This window comes from Podarcis gaigeae (genome assembly GCF_964106915.1).
Source record: "Podarcis gaigeae genome assembly, chromosome: 6".
Classification (NCBI taxonomy): domain Eukaryota; kingdom Metazoa; phylum Chordata; class Lepidosauria; order Squamata; family Lacertidae; genus Podarcis; species Podarcis gaigeae.
Genome location: NC_139682.1, coordinates 29,296,237 through 29,324,030, shown reverse-complemented (window position 1 = coordinate 29,324,030; position 27,794 = coordinate 29,296,237). Strand labels below are relative to the sequence as shown.

Genomic DNA, 27,794 nt, shown 5'->3' with positions numbered 1-27,794 from the left:
TTTATTTACATCATGTAGGCGCAGCTCTTCCTCCCCCCCCCCCCGCGCTTGGACGTTGCCCCCCACCCGCATCCATAAAGCAGCGCCCTCAGCATGCGCGGAGCGGCTCTTCCCTCAGCCGGCCTCCCCTCCCCGCCCCCTCTTGCTCCCCCTGGCGGCAAAGCGAGCCTCCCTCTTCCTTCCCACAATGCCCGTTTAGGCTGCTCTGCCTCGGCTCCAAGATGGCGCAGGCGATATTCGAGGCGCTGGAAGGTATCTACATCTCGATATCGGGGTGTGTGTGCGTGTAGTCGGGCTGAGGCCTAGCGCTGGTTGGGGAGGCGCCGCAAGGACAGACGCGGCTGTTCCACGCCGGGCGCCTCCCCTCCCGCCGCTGCGGACGGGGCAGGGGCTGAGAGGAGGACGACGCGGGGCCGCCTCCGGGCAGCGCGGGGTCGAGGGAGGGTTCACGGAACAGCCGCTCAGGCGGTCCCGCTGCGCCTCTTTCCCGCTGAGGAGCAGCAGCTGCAGCAGACGCCGCCAGCCTGCGGGCGCGGCTCTTCCCGCTGCTGCCGGACTCGGGGGGCGCAGGGAGGCGACGGATGTCCTTCTGGGTGGGATTTTGTACTGCGGGAATCTAAGCAAAAAGACATTCCTACACCCCTCAACGATACCTCAGTTTCCCCTTCCTTCCAAAGCAGGGTTTTCCAAGCTGTTGCTGGACTACAACTTCCATCATCCCTAGCTGGCAGGACTAGTGGTCACAGATGATGGGGATTGTAGTCCAAAAACAGCTGAAGGGCCAAGTTTGGGAAACCCAGTTTTAAGGGTTTCTCCTTTGCTTCCAGGATGCAGAGCTTATTGTGGTTTGGGGGACATGTCAGCCACCATTCCCAGAGACGTTGAATTCTTCAACATCTGCGACTTCAAAACTTAGTTGAGCTTCTTGCGTTTTTGGAAAGGTTGCCCCCAGAGTGGATGGCTGCTTGTTAATCAGTTGTAAATTAGGGATTGTTCCTACACAAATGGTGCTTAAAATTGGTTTTTCACGTTCCCACGGTCTTAATTCACATACCTTCATCTTGGCCAAAATGTCTTCTGTAAGAACATGCTGGATCAGATACACCAGTGTTCCCCAACCTTGGGCCTCCATCTGTTTTTGGACTACAATTCCCATCATCCTTGATCACTGGTCTTGTTAGCGAGGGATGATGGGAGTTGTAGTCCAAAAACAGCTGGAGGCCCAAGGTTGGGGAACACTGAGATGCACCATCCGACTCACCCATTACCTTGGTTTTCTACCATGGCCACATGTTTCAGGAAATCTCACGGAGAATCATAGAATCAGTGTTAGAAACAGAGATATGAAAGCAAGGGGCTAAATGGCACCTTAAGCCTAGGTTAGCTTCACTTTTTTATAACAAGAATACAAAGCTGAAAATGAATGAACTGCAGCTAAAATATTATGTTCATTTTTCACATGGTCTAGTCCTTCCCTTGCCCACCCCGCTAATATTCTTAAGAGGGTCTCTTCTTCAGTTTTCAGATAGTAGCTGGAAGTGGGGAGGCAGAAAAAGGTTCATCCTTTCCACTCTGCAGTTTTAATCTGAAATCTTAGGTGCAGTACTGCTCTCAGAGCTCAGAAGCTGCTCATACTGATGCAATTCCCTGTTGCAAAATATGCCTAGAACAATGGGAGTTTCAAACACTGCATAGAATTGTAGAGTTGGAAGGGACCCTGAGGACATCTAGCCCAACCCTCTGCAAACTGTCCATGACAGCTGCCCATCCAAGACCTGAAGGAATAATTCTAACTACTGTACTCCCCCCCCCCAACTGCCACTGAACCTGAAGAGTGCATATAGGATCATGATTTGTAGCCATTATTCTCAGTGGATTTGTCTAATTCTAAGCCTCCTGAACAAGTAGCCATCACATCTTGTGGCATTGATTTCTATAAATTAATTGTGCACTATGCAAATCAGTGCTTTTCTGCCCAAACTCTCTTCCTGATCAATTGAATTGGATGATTAATTGGTAACCATTTAAAAACAGTGATCCCTTCCTTCTCTGTGCAGTATCCTATCCTGTCTGGACACAGAATCTGTATTGGTTTAGTTAGCCCTAAAATCCATCCTTCCCTTTCGAATATAATAGTGTGGTTGTTGACCATAACATAGATGTTATGGTGATTTTTTTGGAAGTTTCTCCAGTACAGTTTATTTGCTAGATTTAATCCGTGTTTCAGATTCAGTAAAATACTTCCCATGAACCTGCAGAAAACTTAGCTGGCCTTGATTGATATGCGTATTTCTTTAGAAGTGGGGCTCACTACCTAGTAAGTGTGTTTAGCTTTGCAATCTAAATGTGTGCAAGAGTATAGGTGATGCATTTCTAACATTTCTTTTTGGTAACACCCCCCCCATGAGATTGACACCTGATGTCATAAAGATGCAGCTGGGCTAAAAAGGGGGATGCAAACACAGTTGATCAATGGCTCTTGCAAATACCCATATACAGTGCTTTGAAGTCCCAACAATCAGCCAATCACTGGGTCTTGCATATAGCCATGCACAGGTTGTTGAAGCCCTGACAAGCAGCTGATTGGTGGCTACATAGAGCAGATTGTGGTATTTTGTAGCCCTGACAATCAACATGATTGGGATGTCAAGTGCCACACCAGGCTTTTTTCATGCACTGTTGATCAGCGGTTTGTTGAGGTCTCAAAGCACTGTGTATGGTGTTGTCAGATGATTGTCAAGTGAGCAGGCTTGCTCCAGTTCCCCACCCGTTTTAGTACTTTTTAGTGACGAGCCTTTTAACCCACTTATTCCTACACTTGTGTACTAGAAATAATCATTCTGCTTTTACTGGTAGAATCTTGGAAAGAAAGCCTTAGCAATATTGTCAATCTTGTTGCTTTAATAGAGTAATAAAACATGTTAGGTTTTAAAAATTGTGGGGTATTGATATTGTCAGAGCCACCCGAGGTCCCAGCTCACAAGAGACCAAAGTCCAGTCCAAGTTATATACAAAAGGCTTTATTGAAGAACATTGTTGTCGTTACATCCAAGCTCCGTGGCTCCGCATCTGTTACCCTTAGATGTTAGAAGTCCCCTCTGAGTCAGTCCCGCCCCTGCACCAGCTTAAGAGGCTTGTACTGCTCCACCTTTTCCTCTCCTTCCTTTTCCGCAGGGTCTTCCTGCCCCCCTGTGCTCCCTCCCTCCGGGACTCCCCTGAGGCTGAGTCTTCTGACGCCTGCTCCCCCCTCCTTCGTGCTTTGGGACCAGGCTCCTCCTCAGGGCTCTCCTCATTTCCGCGCGCCTCCACATTTGAACTTGGCGCGCGTACGTTGCCTCTGACCTTCCTTTCGACCGTTACGCTACTCTCGGTACTACACTCCTCCCCTTCCGGCAGGACGTTCTGCTCCGAACTCCTTCCCCTCTCTGCTTCCTGTTCCGTTCTTTCTGACACACTGGCAACTCCACCCCCTTCACTCCGTTCCGACGGAGAGGCCGGTCCCGATCTCCAACCCCCACTGGGGATTACCTCTTCGTTCCCCTGCTTCTGACTGCTTCCCTCTCTACTGCCCCTTGGCCTGACCAGGGGGGCTCCCTTTTGGGAATCCTCGGATTCACTTGACGGACTCACTGACAACCTCGGGTCGTCGTCGTCCTCTTCCTCATCGCCCTGGGACCCCTCCCCCTCGCTCTCTGTCCCTGAAACCCTGACATCCATCCCCCCCTCGAAGCCCCCCCTTCCCCCCTCCCGTCCATCGGGTGCAGGTTGTAGGAGCTGCAGCTCTTCGGAGGTGGATGCAGGATACAGGTTGTGTACCTCCATATCCTCTGCTTGCAGTTCGGTGTATGAGTGTTCGAATTCGGGTTCTTGACCCAAAGTGTTCTCTTCTCCCTCTTCCATTGGTACCTCGTCTGGTGCTGCCGGCCAAGGTCCCGTCAGCCATTTCCTGCGCCAGTCCTCCTCTGGTTGCTCGTCCCACCAATAAGAGGGTTCTGTGTCCACCCCTGAGCACGATCCCCTGGGCGGGCTAGATTCTGGCGTTCTCTCCTCGGCTGAAGAAAAACCCCGGAAAGTACTGTCTGAGAGTGTGGGCGTAAAGAGCCAGTCATCAAAGTACTCGGCTGGCATGGGTCTATGCGGGAAAAGGGCATGGAACTCGTCTTTTAGAAGAGGTTCGTCTAAAGCGTAGCCCGGCACCCAACCGTTGGCACTGGCTGGAGTGCCCTCTGTGGCTAGAAAGTATTCTACCCCCTCTTTCCCCCATCTCGAGTCCAGGATCTCTGTGACCTCGTTGAGTGGTTCGGCCCTAGGCGCCCTCTCCCTCTCCTGTGACTTAGTGTGTAGTTGCGGGACTGTTTCAGACTCCTGAAACCTGTGCGGTGCCTTGTAGGGGGTGAGCACCGACCTGTGAAATACCGGATGCACTCTGGAACCTTCGGGGAGGGCTAGTCGAAAGGCTACAGGGTTGATCTTAGCCTCCACCTGGTACGGCCCTAACTGCCTGTGCCCTAGCTTCTTCTTGGCCAACGACTTGGCTGGCATCGCTTGGGCCGCTAACCACACCCAGTCCCCCACCTGGATCTCCTCCCCCGCTCTCCTGTTTTTGTCTGCCTGCACCTTATATGCTTGCTTGGCCAGCTCCAAATGTCTCCGCAACTCTTCGTGAACCTCCTGCAGCTCCGCTGCAAACTGGTCGGCTTCTTGCGGCACCCCCTCTCTCGGTGCCCCGAACCCCGGGAAGGTTCTGGGATGCCGACCGTTGTTCGCGAAGAACGGCGTCACCCCCGTGGACGCGTGCTTCGTGTTGTTATAGGCAAACTCTGCCATCGGCAGGTAGTCCACCCAAGCTGCGGGTCGCTGATTGGCGTAACATCTCAGGTACTGCTGCATGATCGCGTTGACCCTCTCAGCTTGGCCGTTGGTCTGTGGGTGTCTCGCCGACGTAAGGTTGATCTTGACGTTCAGGATACCTAAAAGCTTCTGCCAAAAATTGGAAACAAACTGGCGCCCCCTGTCGGACAGGATGGACTGCGGCAGCCCATGCACCTTGAACACGTGATCAATGAAGAGTTTGGCAGTCTGTTCCGCCGTCGCCACCTTTGCGCACAGAATGAAGTGCGCCATCTTGGTGAACAGGTCCACAACCACCAGTACCGCCGTCTTCCCTCTGGAGCTGGGCAGGTCAGTAACGAAGTCCAGGGCTACCCTCTCCCACGGTTGCTGTGGCGTTTCCAGCGGTTCCAACAGCCCCGCTGGCTTCTGGTGTACTGGCTTGAACCTCTGACAAGTGTCACACCTGGCGACGTAATCCGCTACCTCTCCGCGCATCCGGGGCCACCAAAAGTCCCTTGCCACCAGTTCTATTGTCTTCTCCTTACCGAAGTGGCCAGCACTGGGGGCGTCGTGCAACTGCTGCAGAACCTTTGCGCGAAGCTCGTCGCTTGGCACGTAGAGGGCACCTTTGCGAGTTAGCAGTCCGTCGCGCAGTTGGAACTCTTCTCCACTCTGCACACCTCTGCGCAACTCCTCCATTTTGGACTGTGCGAACTGATCCACTTGCAACGCGCGTCGCACCGCGTCCAGATCTACTGTGATGGCAGCGCACGACCACGCCTGCGGTGCGAAAATGTGCTTGGCTGCTACTGGCGCCGCTTCATCGAGATATTGCGGTTTCCTGGATAGCGCATCGGCTATAACGTTGGAATCTCCTGGGATGTACTCTATCCGAAAGTCGAAATCCGCGAAGAATTCCGCCCAGCGCATGTGTCTCTGGCTTTGGAGCTTCGCCGTGCGCCAATACTCTAGGTTCTTGTGATCCGTGCGGACCTGTACTGTGTGCTTGGCTCCTATGAGGAAGTGTCGCCACGCTTTGAAAGCTGCGTGAATGGCTAACAGCTCCCTGTCCCATATGGTGTAGTTTTGCTCCGCCTTGCTGAGCTTTCGGGAGTAAAAGGCACCGGGTCTCCAGTTTCCATGTGGATCTTCTTGCAGGAGTACGGCTCCAACCGCTCTGTCTGACGCGTCGGTCTCCACTCGCATGGGCCTGCCTGGATTCACGTGCAGCAGCTGCTCCTCGGAGGCGAAAAGGCTTTTAAGCTTCCGAAAAGAGCGCTCCGCCTGTTCCGTCCACACGAACCTCTTCTTCTTGGAACTCAGAGTGTCCGTGATCGCTGCCGTCTCCTTTGCAAAACCTCTGATGAATTTGCGGTAGAAGTTGGCGAATCCGATGAATCTCTGGACTTCCTTCCGATTGCGTGGGCTCTTCCAGTCCAACACCGCGCGGACCTTGACGCTGTCCATGGCGAGCCCCTTGTCGGACAGCTTGTAGCCTAGGAAATCCACCTCCGTCACATCAAACTGGCACTTCTCTAACTTGGCGTAGAGCCTGTTCTCCCGTAGTCTCTGCAGGACTTCCTTTACGTCCTTCTCATGGGCCTCTTCCGTTTCCGAAAAGATCAGGATGTCGTCGAGGAAACACACACATTTCTTGTAGAGAAGTCCCGCTAGCACGTGATGCATAAAGGCTTGGAAGACGTGAGATCCATTTTGGAGACCAAACGGCATAACTCTGTATTCATACGTGCCCAGAGGCGTGAACATGGCCGTCTTCCACTCATCGCCCTCCCGGATGCGTATGAGGTTATACGCTCCACGCAGATCCAATTTGGTGAAGATCTTCCCCTTCCTCACGGTTGCTAGGAGATCATCTATCTTGGGCATGGGGAAGGCCTTGGGCTTGGTCATACTGTTTATGAACCTATAGTCCACAATGAGTCTTTTTTGGGGCGTGTCCTTCTTCTTTACAAAGAACACAGGACTGCCCCCCACTGCTTTCGATTCCCGGATGAATCCACGCTTCAAATTGTGCTCTATGAACTCCCTGAGCTCTTGCATCTCGTCCTCAGACATGGAATACAGTTTTGCAGTCGGCAACTGCGCCCCCGGCACCAGGTCGATGGCACAATCATAAGGTCTGTGGGGCGGCAACTGGTCAGCTTCCTTCTCGCAGAAAACCTCCAGGAACCCTTCGTACTTGCTAGGTACTGCCTGCACCATGCCAAGTCGCAGCTGGTGCTCAGCCCCCTCCTCCTGGCAGGACTGGATGCAATTTTGAGCACAGTACGATGAGCAAAAGGTGATCTGGCGTTGGTACCACGCTACAGCAGGACTGTGTCTCTCCAGCCAACTCATGCCTAATACTATAGGCGTGTCAGACAGTTGGGTGACATTGAAGCTAATGACTTCTCGGTGATCTCCTATCCGCATCACCATGGGAGGTGTCTGTTGCACAACTTGCCCTCCAAGCAATTTCCTGCCATCCACCGTGACTACGTTCAGAGGCGTTGTGGCGGGCAGAAGCGCTATGCGATGCTGCTTGACGAATTGCATCCCTACGAAATCGGCGTTGCTCCCAGAATCGATCGTGATGGGCACTTCTAGGGTGGTCCCATTTGGCAACTGAAGTGTTGCGGTGAGCTGCACCGCTGGCTTGGGTGGTAAAGGGTCTGTGAGTTGCAAAGACGCTGGGGACTGTTCTATAGATCCGCCTGGCTGAGCCCCAGCATTCGTGCTTACAGCCAGGCACTTTCGTTTCCCTGAGGCTCCTCTTCCTGGATCACTTCTGCTGCTACCGTTGCTAAAGCTGCAGTGTGTTTCTGGAGCCTCTGGGGGCACTCTTTCGCCATGTGCAGTGCACTGTCGCAAATGTAACACTTCCTGGTCCCTCTAGGAGGCTTCGCCTTTACTGCACCGGAAGCTGGGGCTCTGGCTGTTGCTTGAGCCTTAGCACCACCAAATTCCATCGGCTCCTCCCCCTGCCTCCCCAGCGGCGAGGGATGTGACTGACTGAACTCCCTGGGGATGAAAGAAGACGTCCTCGCTGGTGGACGCACCTGACGTTCTTCCTCATTGTGCCAAGGACGTCCCTCGTGACGTATCCCAATCCCCAGAGCCCTCTGCACCACCTCCTCCAGGGTCTGAGGTCTGTCTCCCCTGGCAAGTTCGTCCTTTATGGGACCGCTGAGACCCTCCCAGAACAAATCCCTCACAGGTGTGCAGTCTTTCTCCCAGCGTAACGCAGTCAGTAAAGCAAAAAATCTGGAATGGTACTGACGCACAGTGGCTTTGCCTTGCCGCAGTCCAAATATCTCCCTGCGTGCAAGATCCAAATCTACGGTTGACTGGAAGCAGGCATCCATCGCTTTAATGAATTCATCAGAATCGCGGCGGGCAGGGCCATCTTCACGCCACAAATTGCGCAACCAGTCTCTGGCCGCCCCATACAAGTGAGAAACAATAAACCCCACTTTCTCCTCCTCATCTTTAAAGTCATGACGAAGCAAGTGCAATGCATACAAAACGTCTGCTCTGAAACTGGGGTAGTGCTTCAGGTTCCCATCGAAGTGGGTGACTAGGCTGCCCCCCCGCCTTCCAAGTCCAATTCCCTCTGATCTGGACCCTGGGAACCCTTCCCTGTTTGCACGCTCCCACCTTGTTTGCAGGTCCTGGCAGCGCTTCTCCATTTCGTCATGCTTCTTCTGAGACGCAAGGACTGCAGCGGTGAGTTCGGAAACTGTAGTTCGCAGTGCTGTCAGCTGATCCTCCGCACTCATGGCTGTCACCGTTTGTGAGCTTTGCAAAAAAAAATTTTGCGTTCTTTGGGAGGGGACTTACTGTCAGAGCCACCCGAGGTCCCAGCTCACAAGAGACCAAAGTCCAGTCCAAGTTATATACAAAAGGCTTTATTGAAGAACATTGTTGTCATTACATCCAAGCTCCGTGGCTCCGCATCTGTTACCCTTAGATGTTAGAAGTCCCCTCTGAGTCAGTCCCGCCCCTGCACCAGCTTAAGAGGCTTGTACTGCTCCACCTTTTCTTCTCCTTCCTTTTCCGCAGGGTCTTCCTGCCCCCCTGTGCTCCCTCCCTCCGGGACTCCCCTGAGGCTGAGTCTTCTGACGCCTGCTCCCCCCTCCTTCGTGCTTTGGGACCAGGCTCCTCCTCAGGGCTCTCCTCATTTCCGCGCGCCTCCACATTTGAACTTGGCGCGCGTACGTTGCCTCTGACCTTCCTTTCGACCGTTACGCTACTCTCGGTACTACACTCCTCCCCTTCCGGCAGGACGTTCTGCTCCGAACTCCTTCCCCTCTCTGCTTCCTGTTCCGCTCTTTCTGACACACTGGCAACTCCACCCCCTTCACTCCGTTCCGACGGAGAGGCCGGTCCCGATCTCCAACCCCCACTGGGGATTCCCTCTTCGTTCCCCTGCTTCTGACTGCTTCCCTCTCTACTGCCCCTTGGCCTGACCAGGGGGGCTCCCTTTTGGGAATCCTCGGATTCACTTGACGGACTCACTGACAACCTCAGGTCGTCGTCGTCCTCTTCCTCGTCGCCCTGGGACCCCTCCCCCTCGCTCTCTGTCCCTGAAACCCTGACAGATATCATAAAAGGTAAAGGACCCCTGACAGTTAAGTCCAGTCACAGACGACTCTGGGGTTGTGGCGCTCTTCTTGCTTTACAGGCCGAGGGAGCCGGCATTTGTCCGCAGACAGTTTTTCCGGGTCATGTGGCCAGCATGACTAAGTCACTTCTGGTGCAACAGAACACCGAAACCAGGGAAGCGCATGGAAATGCCATTTACCTTCCCTCCGGAGCGGTACCTGTTTATCTTCTTGCACTTTTTGGTGTGCTTTTGAACTGTTAGGTTGGCAGGAGCTGGGACCGAGCAACGGGAGCTCACCCTGTTGCTGGGATTCGAACTGCCAACTACCTGGTTGGCAAGCCCAAGAGGCTCAGTGGTTAGACCACTGCGTCACCCGTGTCCTTATTGATATCATAGGTGGCTGTAAATCAAAAGGTTAAAGAAAAGTAGAGGAGAAGGGAAAAGGTTATATTATAATCTGGTTGGGACATGGGGGTCCTGCAGCAGAATGCATGATATGCTTGATAGTTAAAATAATTCAAATCCAGTGTTTCTGAATACAGTCCCTCTAACCACCATTCCTGTTTCTCCAGGTATGGATAATCAGACGGTTCTGGCTGTTCAGTCTTTGCTAGATGGCCAGGGAGCAGTAACAGATCCATCAGGACAAACCGTCAACACATCCACCACCATCCAGTCCATGGGTGAGCCCTTCGCTGCATACCAAATGAGATGGAAATAAAAGAATCAGAGGTCCAATCCCCCACTATAGGTTTATTGCAAGGATGAAGAATCTCTGGCCTTGGACAGTGCCCATGCACAAGGGCAACTCCTCCTCAGCCCCAGCTGCCTCCTCAGCTTCTTTGCTGACTTCCCTTGCTCCCTAGCCAGCATGGAAAATTGCAAATTGCATGCTCTTGGGTCTTGATTTTGTTACTATGAACCCTGGCATGGGGGTGGGGAGCGCCTGTAATGTTCCCAGTTTTGATTGGCCACCCTATGTGCTAGACTGGGACTTTTGGGTGGGAGCCCCATATCTCCCTCCTAGGGTACATATTCTTGTTCCATTCGTGCTGACTTTTAAATGGATTTTGTAAACCCATTATTTCTGTTCTGCACTTAATTAAGATTTTTTTATTCTTATTCTTTTCTTTTTTCTTATTCTTTTTATTTTATTCTTTTATTCTAATTTTTACTCCTCACTTCAATGAAATGGGCTCTTATAGTGCCTTAATGAAAAAGACATACCACCAACGGAAAGGGAGATGGAAAGGGAGGAGGGGAAAAGCAAACTTAGGCACCAATTTTTAAAGTTACTGATGTTAAGATGACCAGCTGGGATGGAAACAGTTCAGCATGATGCAGCCATTGCTAGGTGATTGTTGAGGGAGAAGATAAACTAAGGTCTATCAGCAGAGCTGATGGACTAGCCCTGTTTCCCTTCTCTCCCTTTGTGGTTTCATCCCATTGATCGAATCCTGCAATTGCCAGGACTACAGAGATTAACCTGCAGTGTGTGATATGAAGTCTGGATTTGCATATTGCTGCTTATTGGGTTGGCTGTGGTGATAGATGCCCTTGGACTATATTAGGGTTTGTTTGCTTGCTTTAAATTTCTCCTACAAATGGTGATAGAATTTGATTTGCTTTCTTCCTCTCACTCTAGATTGGTGATGTACAATTTGGTCCTAAACATCATTGGCCCTTGCTTCCAAGTAAATCTGCATTGCAGCTCCATCATAATTTCTAAAGGTGGAATTTAGAATTAGAATAATATTAAAATAGATTAGATTAGAATTAGAAACGTGAGATCTGGCTTTCCTACTGCTCTTGTATGATATTGCATCAAGGCTTAGAGGCTTTTTAAAAAAATTGAAACAGTAACTAAACAAGTAAATTTACATCAGCAAGTGCTACACAGCACGTAATCAGCAATATTTGATCAACAATTTATATATGAATAAACTTTACAGTGCCATTTTGAGCATTTTCCTGTGCTTTCGTCGTTTCATCTCTTACATCAGAGTAATAGCACAATTGGGAAGCTCACCTGCCTCAGGTAGCACTTTATGTAGCATTTGTGTTTTGCTTCCTGTGCACAAAGTGTAAATGGGAATAGTTGTTTCCAAATGTGCAGTGGGCATGCCAACCCTGCTTTCCAAGTGCTTGTCCACTCAATATTTCCTAGTATTTGACGATATGCAGCTCTTTCATTTGTATAGGCAGAAAAATGTGATTTGCTGTATAAACAGGTGACTTTTCTTGAGGTAGAAACCGCTTTTAGAAAGCTAACCATGAAGAGAAATCCCACTGTTTGACAGTTCACTTGCCTTTGACTAAGAGCTTCTGTTCTGGCCTAAAAGGCAAATTTACTTCCTCTTGTTGAAACTCTGTTTTATTATTTGAGTGCTGCAATTGAAAATGACTCTGGAGTTGGATCAATAACTTCTCTCTCTTTTTGACTGCAGATGATGAAGATGTGTTTCTTTGTGGGAAATGTAAGAAGCAATTCAACTCTCTGCCTGCATTCATGACCCACAAAAGAGAGCAGTGTCAAGGCAGTACACCCTCGTTGGCTACAGTTTCACTGGCTACTAACAGCGTCTACACACCATCCATTACCTCAGTGCAGCAGGCTCAGACCACAAATCGTCAGGTATAGATGTTGAACTCTCTGAGATCTCTGTGCCATTAACAGTGAACTGCATGATAAAACCCCAAACCAGCACTAGCTGTCCAGAAGAGATGCGGGTACAAAGTATATTTGGAACTGCCGGGAGATTTGCAAGGATTTCTGACTTCCAGTTGTGTAGCAATGGCATAAACTTTTGTATCCTACCTTGGATCAAGGCTGGCCCAGCCATTAGGCAAGGTGAGGCCACTGCCTCAGATGGAGCGTCCCAAAAATGGCTTGAGATCTCAGCTGAAATCACTTGTGGCAGAGGCAGCAGGGCAGGGTGGCACTTCCTATTGCACCTCAAACGGTGAAACACACCTTGGATGTTGTAGTAGTGGCAGATAATAACTGCATCAGCAGTGGACTTGGACTAGATTACCTTTGAAGAATTTTCCATCTGCTTCTGTGATCTTGTGAATTTGAGACAAGCTTCCAGATCTCAATAGAAATGCATTAATATCAAACACCTGCATTCTATCCCTACATGAAAGTTTTAAAATGAATTTATGAATTCATTGTAGTTAGTTTTAACTCTCTTTCTTCCAGTATTTTATCCAATTGTCTCTACTTGAGTAAGCCCCAGATATCTTACCTGTTTGTGTTTTGTGGCAGCACCTTCTCTGTATATTCCTTGAAATGTGGACTTGATAGAATGCACAATTCAATTAATTTCTTGCAAAATTAAATACATATATATATTAAGCCTTTTAATTTAACTGAAAGCAGATGATTATTCCATTTCTTTCTCTCTCGAAAAAAGAAAAAAAAGCCAACAGACAAACAAAAACAACCCCAGAGAAGGGAAACTTGGGTTCTAGATGAGCTGTTGCCTGTTGAGGATCCAGACATATCACTTTGGTTTGACTACAAATATCACGGCTTTGGGCTTGGATTAATTAAATTTGTCTGTTCTCTGTTAAATTTCTCCTGGAGACATTTCAAGTCAGAGTATGAATGTCACAGTAGAGCCATATAATCTGAATACAGTAAAATATCCACATTATGAGACAGAGGTGTCACAAGAGTTTAATGATACAGTGGTGCCTCGCTAGACGAAAAGAATCCGTTCCGTGATTCTCTTCGTCTAGCGGTTTTTTCGTCTTACGAAGCAAGCCCATTGACAGCTTAGCGGATTAGCGCTACAGCTGTCAAGCGGCTTCCAGCAATCAGCTGTTAAGTGGCTTATCAGCGGAACAGCTGATAAGGGCTTAGCGGCTTAAGAAAAGGGTGAAAAAGCGAAAAAAACCCGCGGGGGGATGCAAGATTTTTTTCGTCTTGCGAAGCAACCCCATAGGGAAATTCGTTTTGCGAAGCGCCTCCAAAACGGAAAACCCTTTCGTCTAGCGGGTTTTTCGTCTTGCAAGGCGTTCGTCTTGCGGGGCACCACTGTACAATGTTTGTGAAGTGCTTTGTATGCTCATATTGTAGTATAAATGTCAAGTGTTGCTTTCCATGACAAGGTTTTTAGACCATTCTTCTTACACTCTATCTAGCAATGAGAGAAAGATTGCATTGATTAATGGATTTTTTCCTAGCCTGTTTTAATGCAGTTCACAAGAACTAAGCTATTCTTTCTGAGCTGAGATCCAACATAAAGGATTTTAAAGAATCTCTTCCTCCTAACAGATCTCTACCTATATTACCGTCCCACCCTCTCCATTGATCCAGACATTAGTCCAGGGGAATATCTTAGTGAGTGATGAGGTCTTGATGTCAGCTATGTCTGCTTTTACAACCCTGGACCAACCAATGTCCACAGTACAACCCTCTGTGCAGGTAAGCAGAATGTTTTTATGTCCTTTAAGATGCATACATGCTCTAGCAAATTAAAGTATATAAGAGGTTAGAGATAATTTTGTGGGGATAATGACACACAAAAAGTAAGATTTTGGCTTCAGACTCATCCTTATCAGAACATCTCTGCACTGACGGCAAAATCTACATAGCGTGGAGTACTAAATTAGTGGTAACTGTTGAAGCAGATAAGATACGTTATTGCCATTGCATAGTAAACTTCGTGTATGTCAGTGGTAAAAAAGGCAAGTAGAATATGATGAAGCATTGTAAAAAGCATGAGAAATAATGATTGTAGAAATCCATGGTGTGCAAATAGCACAAGTATGTGTGATTCTAGTGATTCCGTTTAAGAAATAAAATAAAATAAAGCTGGAGAATAGAGACAGTACAAGCTTTTGTGTGTCAGAGCCCACATCACCAAGCACAACATTTAAGGCACGAAGAAGGAAATCCAAATTTATTACAACATTTTAACTCTGATGTTACAATTGCAACAGGCTCTTTGCAGATACCAACACAGATAACATTTTTTTCCATCACATGTCAACCATACTCAATGTGGAAAGAGTAGCTACAGGTAGTTTTACCCACAAAAGTGATCTTCGTTTATGAAATATTTATTGAGATTTTACAAAAAAAACAAAGTTTACAGAATAAATTAAAAAAGCATATAAAGAAGAAAAAATAATCTTCGTTTATGAATGGGAGTCATTGAGTCTGGGAAATCTGATGCTCTCTTCCAAAGCTTGCTAATTTCTCATCCTATCTTTTTAGAGCAGCCTGAATATGCATACTGGAGCTGGCTACCTTTCTCATCCACCACCGCCTCCTCCACCCCCACCACCGCCACCTCAGCCTCCTCCTCCCGCACCTCAGTCTCTTGGAGCACCAGGTCAGGCCAACTCAGGCAGCAGTGGAGTGGTGGAAGTGTACAGTGCATCAACCCCCATGGCTGGGAATAGCACAGTAGAGATACAGAATCTGGGAATGCAACCCTACCCACCTATGGAGGTAAAGCTTATTTTATTTATTTATTTTTTGACCCACATAGTGCAGTATGATTCCAAGTGTTGCTTACTGCCTTTCCCCCCGAAGGGCGCATGGCCTCTGGCTACAAGAAGACTGTGATAAAAAGACTGTGATTCACTTAGCCTCAAAATACTATTTATCAAAGAAATTAGAGGTGCAGCAAGATGAACAAGCTTGTCTTCTAATCAGTGATTATTTTCTCTGTGAGCAAAATAGTGATCAGAAAGATGTCAGCCAGCTGCAGGGAGTTGAGGGAACAAGGAAAACGATTTATGGGCAACAGAAATCGATGGATGTGGAGAGGTCACTAGAATGAAACGTGTGTCGCTGGCCCAATGTGATTAAGAGGGAACAAGTAGAAGAATGTCAACACTAAACCAGGAGGCAGAGGGTTTGTTTAGAAAGCTACTAAGAGATGGAGTTCATGAAGTAACAGGACAAAGCCAGGAAAGCCTAGTAAGTAACCTAGCCTGAGTATTAAGACAATAGTCCAAGACTGAATTGCATCTTTGAAGAGCACACACTGCTGAAGCTCTTTTCAAGACATTTTCTTTTTGACATAACTGTTAATTTCGGAGTAAAATGAAAATCTTGCAGATAGAGAAAGCATAATCAGATGCTACACAGAAAAAAAGAAATGTAGTAAGACCCTTTGCCTAATTTTGTTTTTGTTGAGTTCATACCCTCAGATAAAGCAGGGGCCACAGTGAAGAGGACTGGCTCTCTAGAAAGCACTGTCACCCCATTGCACTAAATTACGTATGCATCTGATACCATAACACTGGTTTTACTTTGCGTATGTAAAATAAATTTGATGTATTCTCTAATCTTAATCATAGATCTTTATATGATTTATATCCCACCTTTTGAATCAAAGAGCTCTCAGTTTGTCTGAGAAAGAAAGTCCCACTGTTTTCTGCATTCAAGTTCTAAAAAGTAACTTCAAGTTCTATAAGGCAATCATGAAGTCAGTTGTTAAATGCTTTGACTCTGTTCTGGTTCAAGAGTGTCTGAAGTTGCTCTGGATACTTGGCATTTCTCTGGAATTTGTTCAGTTCCATTTCACATGAGAAAACGTAAATATCCATTGCACTACAGAGCTGTAAAGCAGGGTGGAGTATGGTAATTTGATACAACTAAATGTTAAGTCATAATTCATATGACCTTCACTAGATAATTCCACTTGTGCCTTGCTTTTGACTTCTCAGCCCTTTGAGAGCACTGTGAACAGAAGCTAAGACAACTCACTTCTCTTTCTACACTGCATTTAGGAGGATAACCACATGTTTGAAATTAGACTACACTTCATTTATTTTTAATTATTACATTTATATCCCACATTTCCCCCAAGAAGCTCAAAGTAGCATACAGTTTTCTTCCCTTTCTCATTTTACCCCATTTTAGCCCTGTGAGGTAGGTCAGTCTGAGAGATGGTGACGGAACCAAGGTCACCTGTGAGTTTCGTGGTTGAGTGAGGATTTGAACCCTGGTTTCCCAGCTCCTAGTCTAACACCCAACCATCCACCATACTGGATCTAGCATGTTGAGCAGAATATTAAATGTTTAGAAGTGGAAACTTCTTTTCAGAGTTGTCAATGTTGTTACTACATTTTCAGCATGTTTCCATCAACAATTTCTATTTTAGGTGCCCAATCAATGTGTGGAAACCCCAGTGTACCCCTCCCCTCCAGTATACAGTCCAGGGAAGCAAGGTTTTAAGTCTAAAAGCCCCAACACTGTTGCTCCCTTGAACAATGCCTGCGGAGGAAATGTGACCAATTTTGATCCGGCTTCAGCTGCCAAGAACCGTCGTCTTAAGGCAGACAGCAGCCTGCTAGAAGGTAAGGCGTCTTGCCACCAGTGCTTGCTGTAACCTTTTCCACAGGTGGGCATCAGAATCTGAGAATCTGTCTATTTGTAAATGGATGTTAAATGCCTCACGCTTCCTTTTCCACACTTCTCTATATAACATTTGAAATAGAATTTTCACGTTTTTACCTCTAAAGTGATGCATCTGCAATTTTCCCATGTTGGGAGCTTGTTCATATCTCCACAGTGCAGGGGGATAGAAGATACAAATCAACATTTTAGATGATGCAGACAAATGAATTAAAATTCTTGTGTGGGCTTAATAGACTGCTATGAGTGTTTTTGCAGCTAAGTGTTTTTTCAGGTGTGCATCACACATTGCGAAATTCCTACACAGAAAGCCCTTCCTCGCTGGAATTAGCTTGCAGTCTGCTTGTGGATTGTCTGCTGTCGCTATTACTTGTCCTGCGGGGGTAGGTGATGGGTGGGATTTGTGCATATTTACACAGTGGGAACTCAGAGCCGTTGCCTAAGCAAGTGCTGATACGTCCCACTACAGAAAATCAGAATGTCTGTTTTCCTCATCAGTATTTTCAGGAAATTATGATGTTTGTTATAGTCCATTAAAGCTTGTTATTTTTGTTACTCTGGTGGTAGAGGAGTTGCTGCGGTGCTGTTCCTTCCTGTGCCACCAGATGATGTGAGAAGCCCTGACTACACAGGAGGAGCCCATGCCAGTGTTATCCTAGCTTCCAGATTATTAACACATATGGGGAAAATCCAGAGTAGGAATTCCTGGTTTGAGGTTTCTCACCCTAGTAATGCAGAGTTTGAAGTGTTGAAGCAGCTCCATAAGCACAAGGGGCAATGCGATTACTGGGCCTAAGTAGCTTATTTTGCCCACTAAGGATCCTACTACTTAGCTGAGATTATTGGCCACCATAACCGTTTCCATGCTTCACTTTCATCCCAACGTTAGACATTGCCCCCAAATACAGTTCTAGCACAATGGAGAGCGAGGGAGTAAGAATCCACGACAGTGGCCTCCCCAATTTGAGCTCATGATTATTTCCTACTGCTTTATTTCAGGGAAACCCAAGTCACCAAAACTGAAATGCACATACTGCGATAAGGCATTCACCAAGAACTTTGACCTGCAGCAGCATATCAGAAGGTAACGTTGGCATTCTAAATGAGGCATACAGATTATGGCTAATTGGATAGGATGAGGGATTGGCTGGACACCTCTGAGCAACAGGCCACTTCCCTTTGAGCCATTCTTCCATGCTGGATAAGACTTTGAAAATCAATACTATCTTGCTGCTAGGTCAGTGTGGTCCCCCAAAAGTTCAACATTGGCCTCAGAATGGCCTGAGTGGGTAAATGCGTGTAGTTTGTGAAACCTAAATTCAGCCACAGCTCTCAGCGGATAAAGCCACCAGGTCTTGCAGGGCTACACCACAGCCTGTTGCCAGCCTGCCAAACTGGGCCTGCCAGTCACTCTCCTGACTAGTCATAAGTGATCCTGCTGGGAACAGTAGCTTCTAGGCTGCCACATTCACCTCCCGTTTTGCATTCCAACACTTAGAAACAGTCTGTCCACATGCTCTATTTTACCTGGGCTTTTCATCCTTGGTTTGAAGGGTTTTTACGTATTTGGTAGAGCAGGATTTGCTGGACCTGTCCTTTTTATTTGTATCAACTTGCTTCTTTGTTAGGTTTTTATTATGTTTATTGTAATTCATTTTAGTATTTTTTATTGTGTCTGTAAGTGCGTTGAGTCATTTTTATGAACAAAGCGACTAAACAATAACAAGAATTCTCCAGTTTTTGCTTTGTGCTTCCAAGCCAAAGTTTCTGCTCCTCTTGCCAGTAGCCATTTAGTAGTTCCTGCTTCCCAGTACCACTTCCTGCTTCCCTGAATAGACTTCTTAGTGGCAGGAATTCCACTTCATTTTGACACTGTTTTTAAAAAGCTCTTTACTGTATTTTGGAAATCAAACCTGTTACCTTTGCCGAAAAGGAGCTGGAGCAGTGTGGCTATTCCCCTGTGGAGAGATTCTGCCTTACCCTCCCTTATGCAATCTCCTTTTTCCCTTCAGTCACACAGGGGAGAAGCCATTCCAGTGCATCGTATGTGGTCGTGCCTTTGCCCAAAAGTCCAACGTGAAGAAGCATATGCAGACGCATAAGGTGTGGCCACCAGGAATTGGGTGTACCATCTCTCGGAGCTCTGTCACTGTGCAAGTCATGGCACTCAACCCCAACCAGCAGGAGGATGAGGAGAATGCAGGTGCATTACTTACTGGTGGGATGGCCAGTTGACTGGTGACCTGCTCCCCAAACCTCTGAATAATTGTGCTTCCACTTGTCTTGGTCCCTAGGACTCGGAAGGATTGGAGAGTAGATTTATGTATACTACCGACTTCAAAATTTATTGGATCATGAATGTAGGGGCCAGGTTTTCAAGCTACAACTGCATCACAATCCATTATTTTGTACTCTCCATCCATGTTATCTCTCCCCTGCCCCAGCCCTCTTCCTAATTTGAAAGCTTTGCACAGTAGTGGGATCTGGCAGTAGGAGACAAATCCATAATTCTTTGTCTCTGAGCTTGTTTGGATTAACTTCTGTTTCAGTGTATCTGAAGAAGTGTGCATGCACACAAAAGCTCATACCAAGAACTAACTTAGTTGGTCTTTAAGGTGCTACTGGAAGGAATTTTTTTTGTTTGACTATGGCAGACCAACACGGCTACCTATCTGTAACTGGATGTGTTTAGATAGTGATCATGAATCCCCAGACATGGGGCAGGTGAAGGGATGCTAGTCAGTATATTGTACTTGTGAAGCACATGGTTTATTCCTAAGATTTAGTTGATTCACGTGAGAACTATCCATGGAACAGAGCCTGTTTAGCCAGTGACTTCATGTATTGCATAGCTGACATCCTAAATATCCCTGCTACTAGCCATAGTTGATCTTAAGGAATTAGTTGAGCCTTGAACTCCAAATCATTTGTACATGATGGTTCAGTTACTTTGCCCTGAGCCAGACATCGGATGGCAATTTGTCAGCCTGTCTAGACAATCTCTTTCCCACCTTGTCAGCTAATTAGTTGGGTGGGAAGGGCATTCCCATCCCAGCTATAGATGGGTATACCAAAACAGAAGGGATCAGCTACAGGTGTAACAAGTCTGAAAGTGCAGAATGAATACTGGCTGCAAATTACAGTGAACCTAATCTGACTAGCTGGCAGAGAATGACATTTGGTGCTTCCCACAGTACTATCTCCTCTACACAGTGCCTAAGGCCTCTCGCCAACCAAGGGTAGATCTTGACCTAGTTACCACTGATGCAATAAATGTGTATCTAGGCTATACCCACTTCAAACTACAGTTTCTATATGTCACATAGAAAACGGGTATTTCAGAGCTAAGGCTAGGCAATAATCCTTCCTGGCATCAGGTTTGTTGCATTGATGGTCATTCAGTTGTGAGCTCTCACCTGCAGTTTGAAGCGGTATGGTCCAGGCCCACATTAACCTTGCCGAGAACTAGAGCTTTGATCAGTAAGTTCCTCTGTCATTTAAACTCTAAAATACCCAGAGCGGAGATCTCACTCCTTAATGATAATGCATATTAAGTGAAAAGCACAGGGAAGGGAAGACGAAGAGAAGCTGACCTCCCCTGCTCCCAGCTTTGCATTTTGGAAGGGAGAGCTGGCTGGCTGTGATTTGCGATGAGTGATAGGGTATTGTACGAAAATGCATGGCTGACCTTGGTTGTATGTTCTTATAATTAGAATAACAACAACAACAACGCTAGTAACTCCCTAAGCTGAACCTCTAATATATATTTGTCTTGGCTATTTTCTCCAGGTTTGAACGCAGTTCCCAGAAGCAGCCCCCCACAGCCACAGGTCATGCCTCCTGCAGAAGAGCATGAGGCTTGCAAACTGGAAGCTAAGCAAGTGGTCTTGATAGACAGTTCTTACCAGTGCCAGTTCTGCCCCAACAAATTCTGCACATATTTCCAGTTGAAATCGCACATGACCCAACACAAACATGAACAGGTGGGTGCCAAAGTCAAAGGATGACTTCCCCCCGCGCTGCTAAACTCTTTACTGATCTCTGACTTACAGAAGTAAGAAATGGATACACAAAATTTGCATAAAGGACATAGGTGATAGAACCGTTTTCCTTTGTGCAAAATGCAGGCTAATTTGGCACAGACTCTTGATTTATTTATTGAGTCAGACCAATGATCAGTCTAGTCTAGTAAAATCTTGCCTGGCTGGCAAAAGGCTCAGAAATGCTTCAGCCAAAGATGCTAGAGATGGAACCTGAGACATTATGCACACAGAAATGTTTTTTTGTACAACTGATCTGCAGCCCTCCTGCAGACAATACACTATATTCCTATCCAAGCTTCTGGGTAGGAAAAGCACAGCAAAGCTAAACGATTGCTCACTAAATTTCTTATAGCTTAGGTACCTTTTGATATCCCTCCCCAAAAAGGTTTGTTTTAGTGTAAGAATTACCTGCCTGCAAAAAAGTCCATCTCATTTATGTCTGCCTGAGCCACTGTCTTGGATGTGTCCTCATGCATACTTTGCATGCAGATGATCTCAGGTTCAATCCCTGGCATCTCTAGGTATTGCTGGGAAAGACCCCTGTCTGAACCCTCCAAAGAACTACTCTCAGTAATCTAGATCAGTCTGGTTTGACTTGGAAGAAGGCATCTTTCTATGTCCCCTGACTTGAAGGAGGCAAATAAAGACTAGTAACTCGTACAGAGATACAACCTGTAGCCTCCCTCTAAGGGTAGGTCATTCTGTGCTCTCTCTAACTGAACGAGCCACTGACCACCTTCAGTATAGCATGCTTGGAAAGAGAGGTTAGAATAATAAATCATTCAGAGATGGAGCAGGCAACCTCCTTTATAGGAGCGTACAATAATCTTTAATTACATTTATTATTTTATTTCTCACAGTACACTAGGGTTTGCTTGTTTTCATGATGATAAGCGGTCAGGGTTACCGGTCTAACCATTCTCCTATCACCATTAATGTGCAGGTTTACAAGTGTGTTGTGAAAAGTTGTGCTCAAACATTCCAGAAGCTGGATTCCTTCTTGGAGCACATCAAGAACCATCAGGAGGAGCTGAGCTACCGTTGCCACCTTTGCAGCAAGGACTTCCCCTCCCTCTATGAACTGGGTGTCCATCAGTATTCCCACAGCTTGCTCCCTCAACACAGTCCCAAGAAAGACATTGCCATTTACAAGTACGGTAGTTGTTGGGAAAGTGCTTTTTCCGTCTATGTTTGGAGGGAGCAATTGTAACTTTTGATTTCAAGCTTAATTTTGTTATTGTCAGGGCAAAGAGTTAACATGTATGTGGCAGTCAAGTGATGACAGAGACTATTTTTGATTGAATGGTTTAGGTAGGTAAATGAAACATATCAGATGAAACTGTGGTTTGGGATTCTGGTTTGAGAGTAAGTAAACTATAGTTTGTTGCAATTCAGATGAAATGGCAAAACACTGGTTTTCTAAAAACTAGAAGCAGAAGCTATTAATCTCTGTTGTTTGAAGCTTTAACTAATTCTGTACTGACAAATTCTTACACCTCACTTTGTTGCTCTAAGAGGCTCTCAAAGTGATTTAGAAAAGATTCTCAAAGCAAAACCACTTCAGAAACAGAAATTGCACGCTGTCCACATGAAATAAAGGATTTTTAGGCCAGTGAATTAAGTCATTGTCACTGGTCACAGATTAGAGAACATTTTGAGAATAAAATGTGGCCCTCAGATCTTGAAGGTTCTCAGATAATTATAAAAGGTGACTAGGCTTTACTCAGATATTTTTGGGAGCTCAACTTGGGGGTACAAGAACAAGTTTTCTTTAAGCTCTCCATCCCCCAATCCACTCCACCTGCCTCCATTGTTTTAAAGATTAAATTACCTCAGTTAAGCAATGCAGGAGCGGGGGACAGCTTTGAACTAAAAATTAGGAGGAAGTGATTTACCTGTTTATTATAGTTTTAATCCCAGCACTTTTCAAAGCAAAGCACATGGTCCTTCCCCATTCCTTTAGCCTTGCAATCAACCTCCCAGTTCTGTAAACTAGGTTAGGCAGAGAATTAGTTACTGACTGATGTCTGGCTGAGCAGAGATTTTAACCCAGATCTCCTGTGCCTAAGCCAAGCACTCTTAGTCACTACACCACACTGGGGACTCAAGGTTATAAATTGTCTCATTTTCTTCTTTAATAATATTCATAATAAATATCAATGCATACTAAAATTGGACCCTAGCCCTCTAACTCAATGCATTCTTTCTTCTTCCTCCTGCTTCAGGTGTGTCAAGTGTGTAAATAAATATTCTACTCCAGAAGCCCTGGAGCATCACTTACAGACAGCAACACACAACTTTCCCTGTCCTCACTGTCAGAAGGTAGGTAGATTGATGGCCTTGACGAAGTCAATTTACTCTTTTGGACCATTGGTGGTTTTATTAGCTATTTTCCCTATGCCCTCTTATTTATTTGTGCAGACTTCTTTTCTAACCTATCTTTGTGAGATCTGCTAGGCTGAGAAAATAGATTTATCCAAGACTGCCTACTGAAAGGTTGAGGTTGCATATTGGATGCATGCTAATGTCCAGTTGACCTGTGCAATATTTGCACTGTCACAGGAGCTAAGCATGGGCCACATTGCCCCTGGTTAACAAGGTGTGTTCTGTCCTATGACTCTTCCTCCCATATTTGGACCTGCAGGAATTGACCATGCAATTATAAGTAAAAGAGCATCTCCGAGATCTGTTAAGTCATCGTTCTCTCCGGATGAGAGTTGCACTGCACGTTTTTATGGTGAGCGTCATTTAGAAAAACGTGTGCCCTTAGCCCAGGAGTAAGGGCTGCTGCCCTTCCAGATGGCTGTGCTCTTAGTCACGTGTTGTCTTCTTTTTCCAGGTGTTCCCTTGTGAGAGGTACTTACGACGTCATCTACCTACACATGGGGGTGGAGGGAAATTCAAATGTCAGATCTGCAAAAAATTCTTCCGCCGAGAACACTACCTCAAACTACACGCTCACATTCACTCAGGTAGGCAATAGCACAGTACTTCTTTCCTGCATGTTGAACCCATTCATTCTTTGGGGTCTGCTGCTACCATTTCTAGTGATGATCAGCAACCTGCTTCGTAATGTAAGCCCATTATTTTAAAGTCATTCAGATCAGGCTTGCCCCCCTCCCCTTATAGTCATTATTTTATTGTTTGCATTTCACTTAGCTGTTTGAATAGCTGCAGCCAGCAACTATTCGTTAGGACTGGGGCCAGCAAACTTTTTCAGCAGGGGGCCGGTCCACTGTCCCTCAGACCTTATGGGGGGCTGGACTATATTGGGGGGGGGGGAGAACAATGAATTCCTATGCTCCACAAATAACCCAGAGGTGCATTTTAAATAAAAGGACACATTCTACTCATGTAAAAACATGCTGATTCCCAGACCGTCCGCGGGCCAGATTTAGAAGGTGATTGGGCAGGATCTGGCCCCCAGACCTTAGTTTGCCTACCCATGGGTTAGGAAGTCACTGTATATGCAACTGATCACCTGGATGAACAAACAGGCAAGTTTTATGCAGAAATGTGACGTCTCTGTTAACACCAGATGTGGTATTGAAACTGTTTAAAATGCATCGAAGTGCCTACACAGTTCTCAGTAGTTAACATCCAGGCATATGACTCTCAAGGATTGTGGCCAACAGGGAGAACTAGATGAGAGATCTTTGGGAACTGGTTCTGCTGCATCTGTTTTCTGTAGCTCAGCCAAAGCAAGGGATATTAGAATATCTGTAAGCCAAGCTTAGCCTGCAACTCCCTTGCTGAGTTTATGTCTCTGTCCTACACAGGTGAAAAGCCTTTTAAATGCTCTGTGTGTGACTCAGCCTTCAACAGGAAAGATAAACTCAAACGGCATATGCTGATCCATGAGCCTTTCAAGAAATATAAATGCCCCTTCTCGTAAGTATCACGTTTTCAACAGCAGCCAATAATGGCACTGGCTTTGCAGCCATTAGATGGAAAGTGTAATTCATCTTGGACTAGTTTCTGTTTATAGGCTAACATAGGGCCTTTTGAAGTAAGGAAATAACCTTTTTTGGAGGGGAAAAAAGCCTTCTGATTTTACTGGCTCTGGGATCTTGTGTCTCTGTGCAGTAGTTACCTCTTCTGATTAACCACATTCTCTCTTTTCATTGTTCATTGGAAGACAGTTTAGAAATGGAAGAGCTAGGCAGACAATGGTGGTGCCTTGCAATTCTAAGGGCGCTTCTGGATGGCATCATCACACATTGCATAGGGTGCTTAGATACAGACTTTTGGTTACCCCCCCCCCCCGGCCTATACTCAATTCAATGAATTCACAAACTCCCCAGTGCCCACTTTGTTATCATGCAATCCATACTTCTGCTTACAGCAAAAAGGGTTTTACTTGGTTTTGCCTCTTCCTTTTGTCGCTCGTTTGGCTTATTTGCTTGAGTCATTGGATGCACAGGCATCTTAACAGAATGCAGCTTTACTGTATTTGATTTATATTTGGTATGAATTGGCAGGATGATGGAGGGTTAGATCTGATGGGTCATTTTGGTTCCTTCCAACTCTTCAGTAAAGGAGATAAACTTGCAGCTCTTTATTGGCACAATACTTGCATTTCTTTTTCAGTCGTCTAGTTTTCCAAAAGCTATGCAAAAGGCAAAAACAGCAAAAAGCATTTTTCAGTTGTCAGGCCAATTTGATCTGCAATGTTATGCAGGCTTTCTTCTTCTTTTTGTACCATGGCAAGGAGATCAGAAAGCTCTGATGATTGTTCTGCTATTTTAAATCATAAGAAACACCCAGCATTACTTGCACACTGCTGAAACAGAACTACATCTGAGACTCCTATCTGTATCATTCAACATCTGATTAAATATTTGTTTTAAATTTTTGTCACAGAAATCATACAGGCTGCAATAAAGAGTTCAACAGACCGGACAAATTGAAAGCTCATATTCTCTCCCATTCAGGTAAATGAAATTCTGGCTCATGCTCTGCCCTATGCTGCAGATAAACAGGTTCATTTAATTTTCTTCACTCACCTAATTATTGAACCACAGTTATCTTTTTTTTTTCCTCAGCTGCAGGTAAGGGTGGGGACAGTGTAGCTCTCAAGAATATGTCTGAGGCTCTTCAGTTTAGAAAAGAGGTGAATAAGGCAGCGGAAATAAAGGGTGTATAAAATTATGCTTGGTGTATAAAGAGTAGATAGATAAAGTTGAATGATGGGATCTTCAGGACAGACATAAAGAACTACTTCACAGAACACATAGTAGCATCCACAGAATTTGGTGATAGCCACTAACTTGTATAGCTTTAGAAAGGGATTAGGTAAATTCATGGAGGATAAGGCTATCAATGCCTACTAATCATGATGGCTATGTACAACTTTCAAGATAAGAGGTACCATTCCTCCATATAGCAGTCACTAGGAAACTACAGTGGAAGGGTGCCATCATACTCTTGTCCTGGTTATTGGAATCTGATTAGCCATTGTGGGAAACAGGATCCTAGACTAGCTGGGCCTTTGTTCTGACCTGGCAGGGCTCTCTTTGTGTTCCTAGACCATGAGCCCTTTTGCAACTAAGTTGTGTTCTTCTTGATTTAGGGATGAAGATCCACAAGTGCCAATACTGCAGCAAGGCCTTCAGCCGGCGAGCTCACATGGTGGAACACCAGCGCTCTCACACTGGAAACTATAAATACCGCTGTCCTACATGCAGCAAAGGCTTTACACGCCAGAAGTACATGAAGGACCACAAGTGTAGACTGAGTGCAGCCAAGGACAAAGAGCTGCCAGTCAGAAAATCCCAGAAGAAGTGGGGGACTCGTGGGCGGAAAGTGGGGCTTCCTGTTTCAGCTCAGTTGACCTTGACAGAACTGAAAGACAGTACAGATGGAGGAAACCCTCAGAAAGGTGGTCCTAATAAAGAACAGTTTCCAGTGTCTGACACAGTCCTGTCCATTGTGGTTGGCAGATCAACGGCCGTGTCAGCAACAGACTCTGATCTTGGCAACCCTACCCAATGCAGTGGAATTCCATCCAACCTTGCTCTGGCTGAGTTGCAGCCTGGCTCAGAGAGTCCATGCGCCATGCTAGCAGTCCCTGTTTACATTCAGGCTACTGAATAACAGAATAGTACTGTGACTTAATAGGGGAAATAATTCCTCTGCTGTTTGATGGAGATATGCTGCTGCAGGGGATTGGAAATGAATGAAATGTGTATGTGTACTGTATGTGTGCGTGTATGTTTCAGCTGCCATGATGCAGTGATCAGCATTCATAAAGAATTTCGTTGATAAAACTGAGAGTAGCTTCCCTTATCCAGATGAATTAATCATGCGGAGCACTGAAAGGTATGGTTGCATGCTTTTCTTAGAAAGATGCGTATTGGTTAACATAATTTATGATGATTCCTGAATCCAGTGAGAAACACAATACAGAACATTGAAATAACATACAAGACCTGATTTATTTATTTTTAATTATAGTGCATCCCATCTGTAATTATTTTCTGAAATTTGCAATACCCTGTATCTGGACAATTTGTCTTTCCAGCTGTAAGCAAACAATCCTTCGTACTGGGAGTAAGTCCATTATATTCTCCATTGGGAATGTCATTCATAAATGCTCTCAACAGAAACATCCTGTGACTCTGATGTATGTAGAAAAGGGACGCAGTTCTGCACAAATACCATGGTCCAGTTAAAATTTGAGCTTTCCCTCATGCACTTACTAGGATTAGCATATGATGAGCAGCAACCTCATATAAAAGGAAACATGCCTAAATGCATGATTTAGAAATGCAAGTGTGCTGCAAGTGTACAGGCAGCTAGTGACTGAATTGTGAAGAAGGGCAGAGAAAAATAACGAGCAATTCTTGCTCAATTCTGTGTAATCGACAATGCCTAATGAAGAATTGGAGAAGGAATGCAAGAGACAGAGGCGAGAGCAGGGAAAGTTGAA

At 46.0% G+C, this 27,794-nt stretch overlaps 1 protein-coding gene across 3 annotated transcripts; it reads left to right on the top strand.

Moving 5' to 3' along the window:
• Positions 1-99: 99 nt before the first annotated feature.
• Positions 100-27,471, top strand: ZNF341 (zinc finger protein 341). Of its 3 annotated transcripts, XM_083746201.1 has the most exons (16): positions 100-252; positions 10,012-10,122; positions 11,887-12,074; positions 13,722-13,871; positions 14,667-14,903; positions 16,567-16,762; positions 17,820-17,904; positions 18,833-19,023; positions 20,610-20,803; positions 21,807-22,015; positions 23,089-23,185; positions 23,703-23,835; positions 24,643-24,754; positions 25,727-25,797; positions 25,909-25,976; positions 26,436-27,471. In XM_083746201.1, the coding sequence occupies exons 1-16, from the start codon at positions 222-224 to the stop codon at positions 26,439-26,441; spliced, it is 2,079 nt and encodes a 692-aa protein (XP_083602327.1). In that variant the 5' UTR covers positions 100-221; the 3' UTR covers positions 26,442-27,471. The 3 variants fall into 3 exon arrangements, with proteins under 3 accessions (XP_083602327.1, XP_083602326.1, XP_083602328.1); XM_083746200.1 differs by lacking the exon at positions 25,909-25,976; XM_083746202.1 differs by lacking the exon at positions 25,909-25,976 and having other exon boundaries at positions 176-252; positions 14,672-14,903.
• Positions 27,472-27,794: the final 323 nt, after the last annotated feature.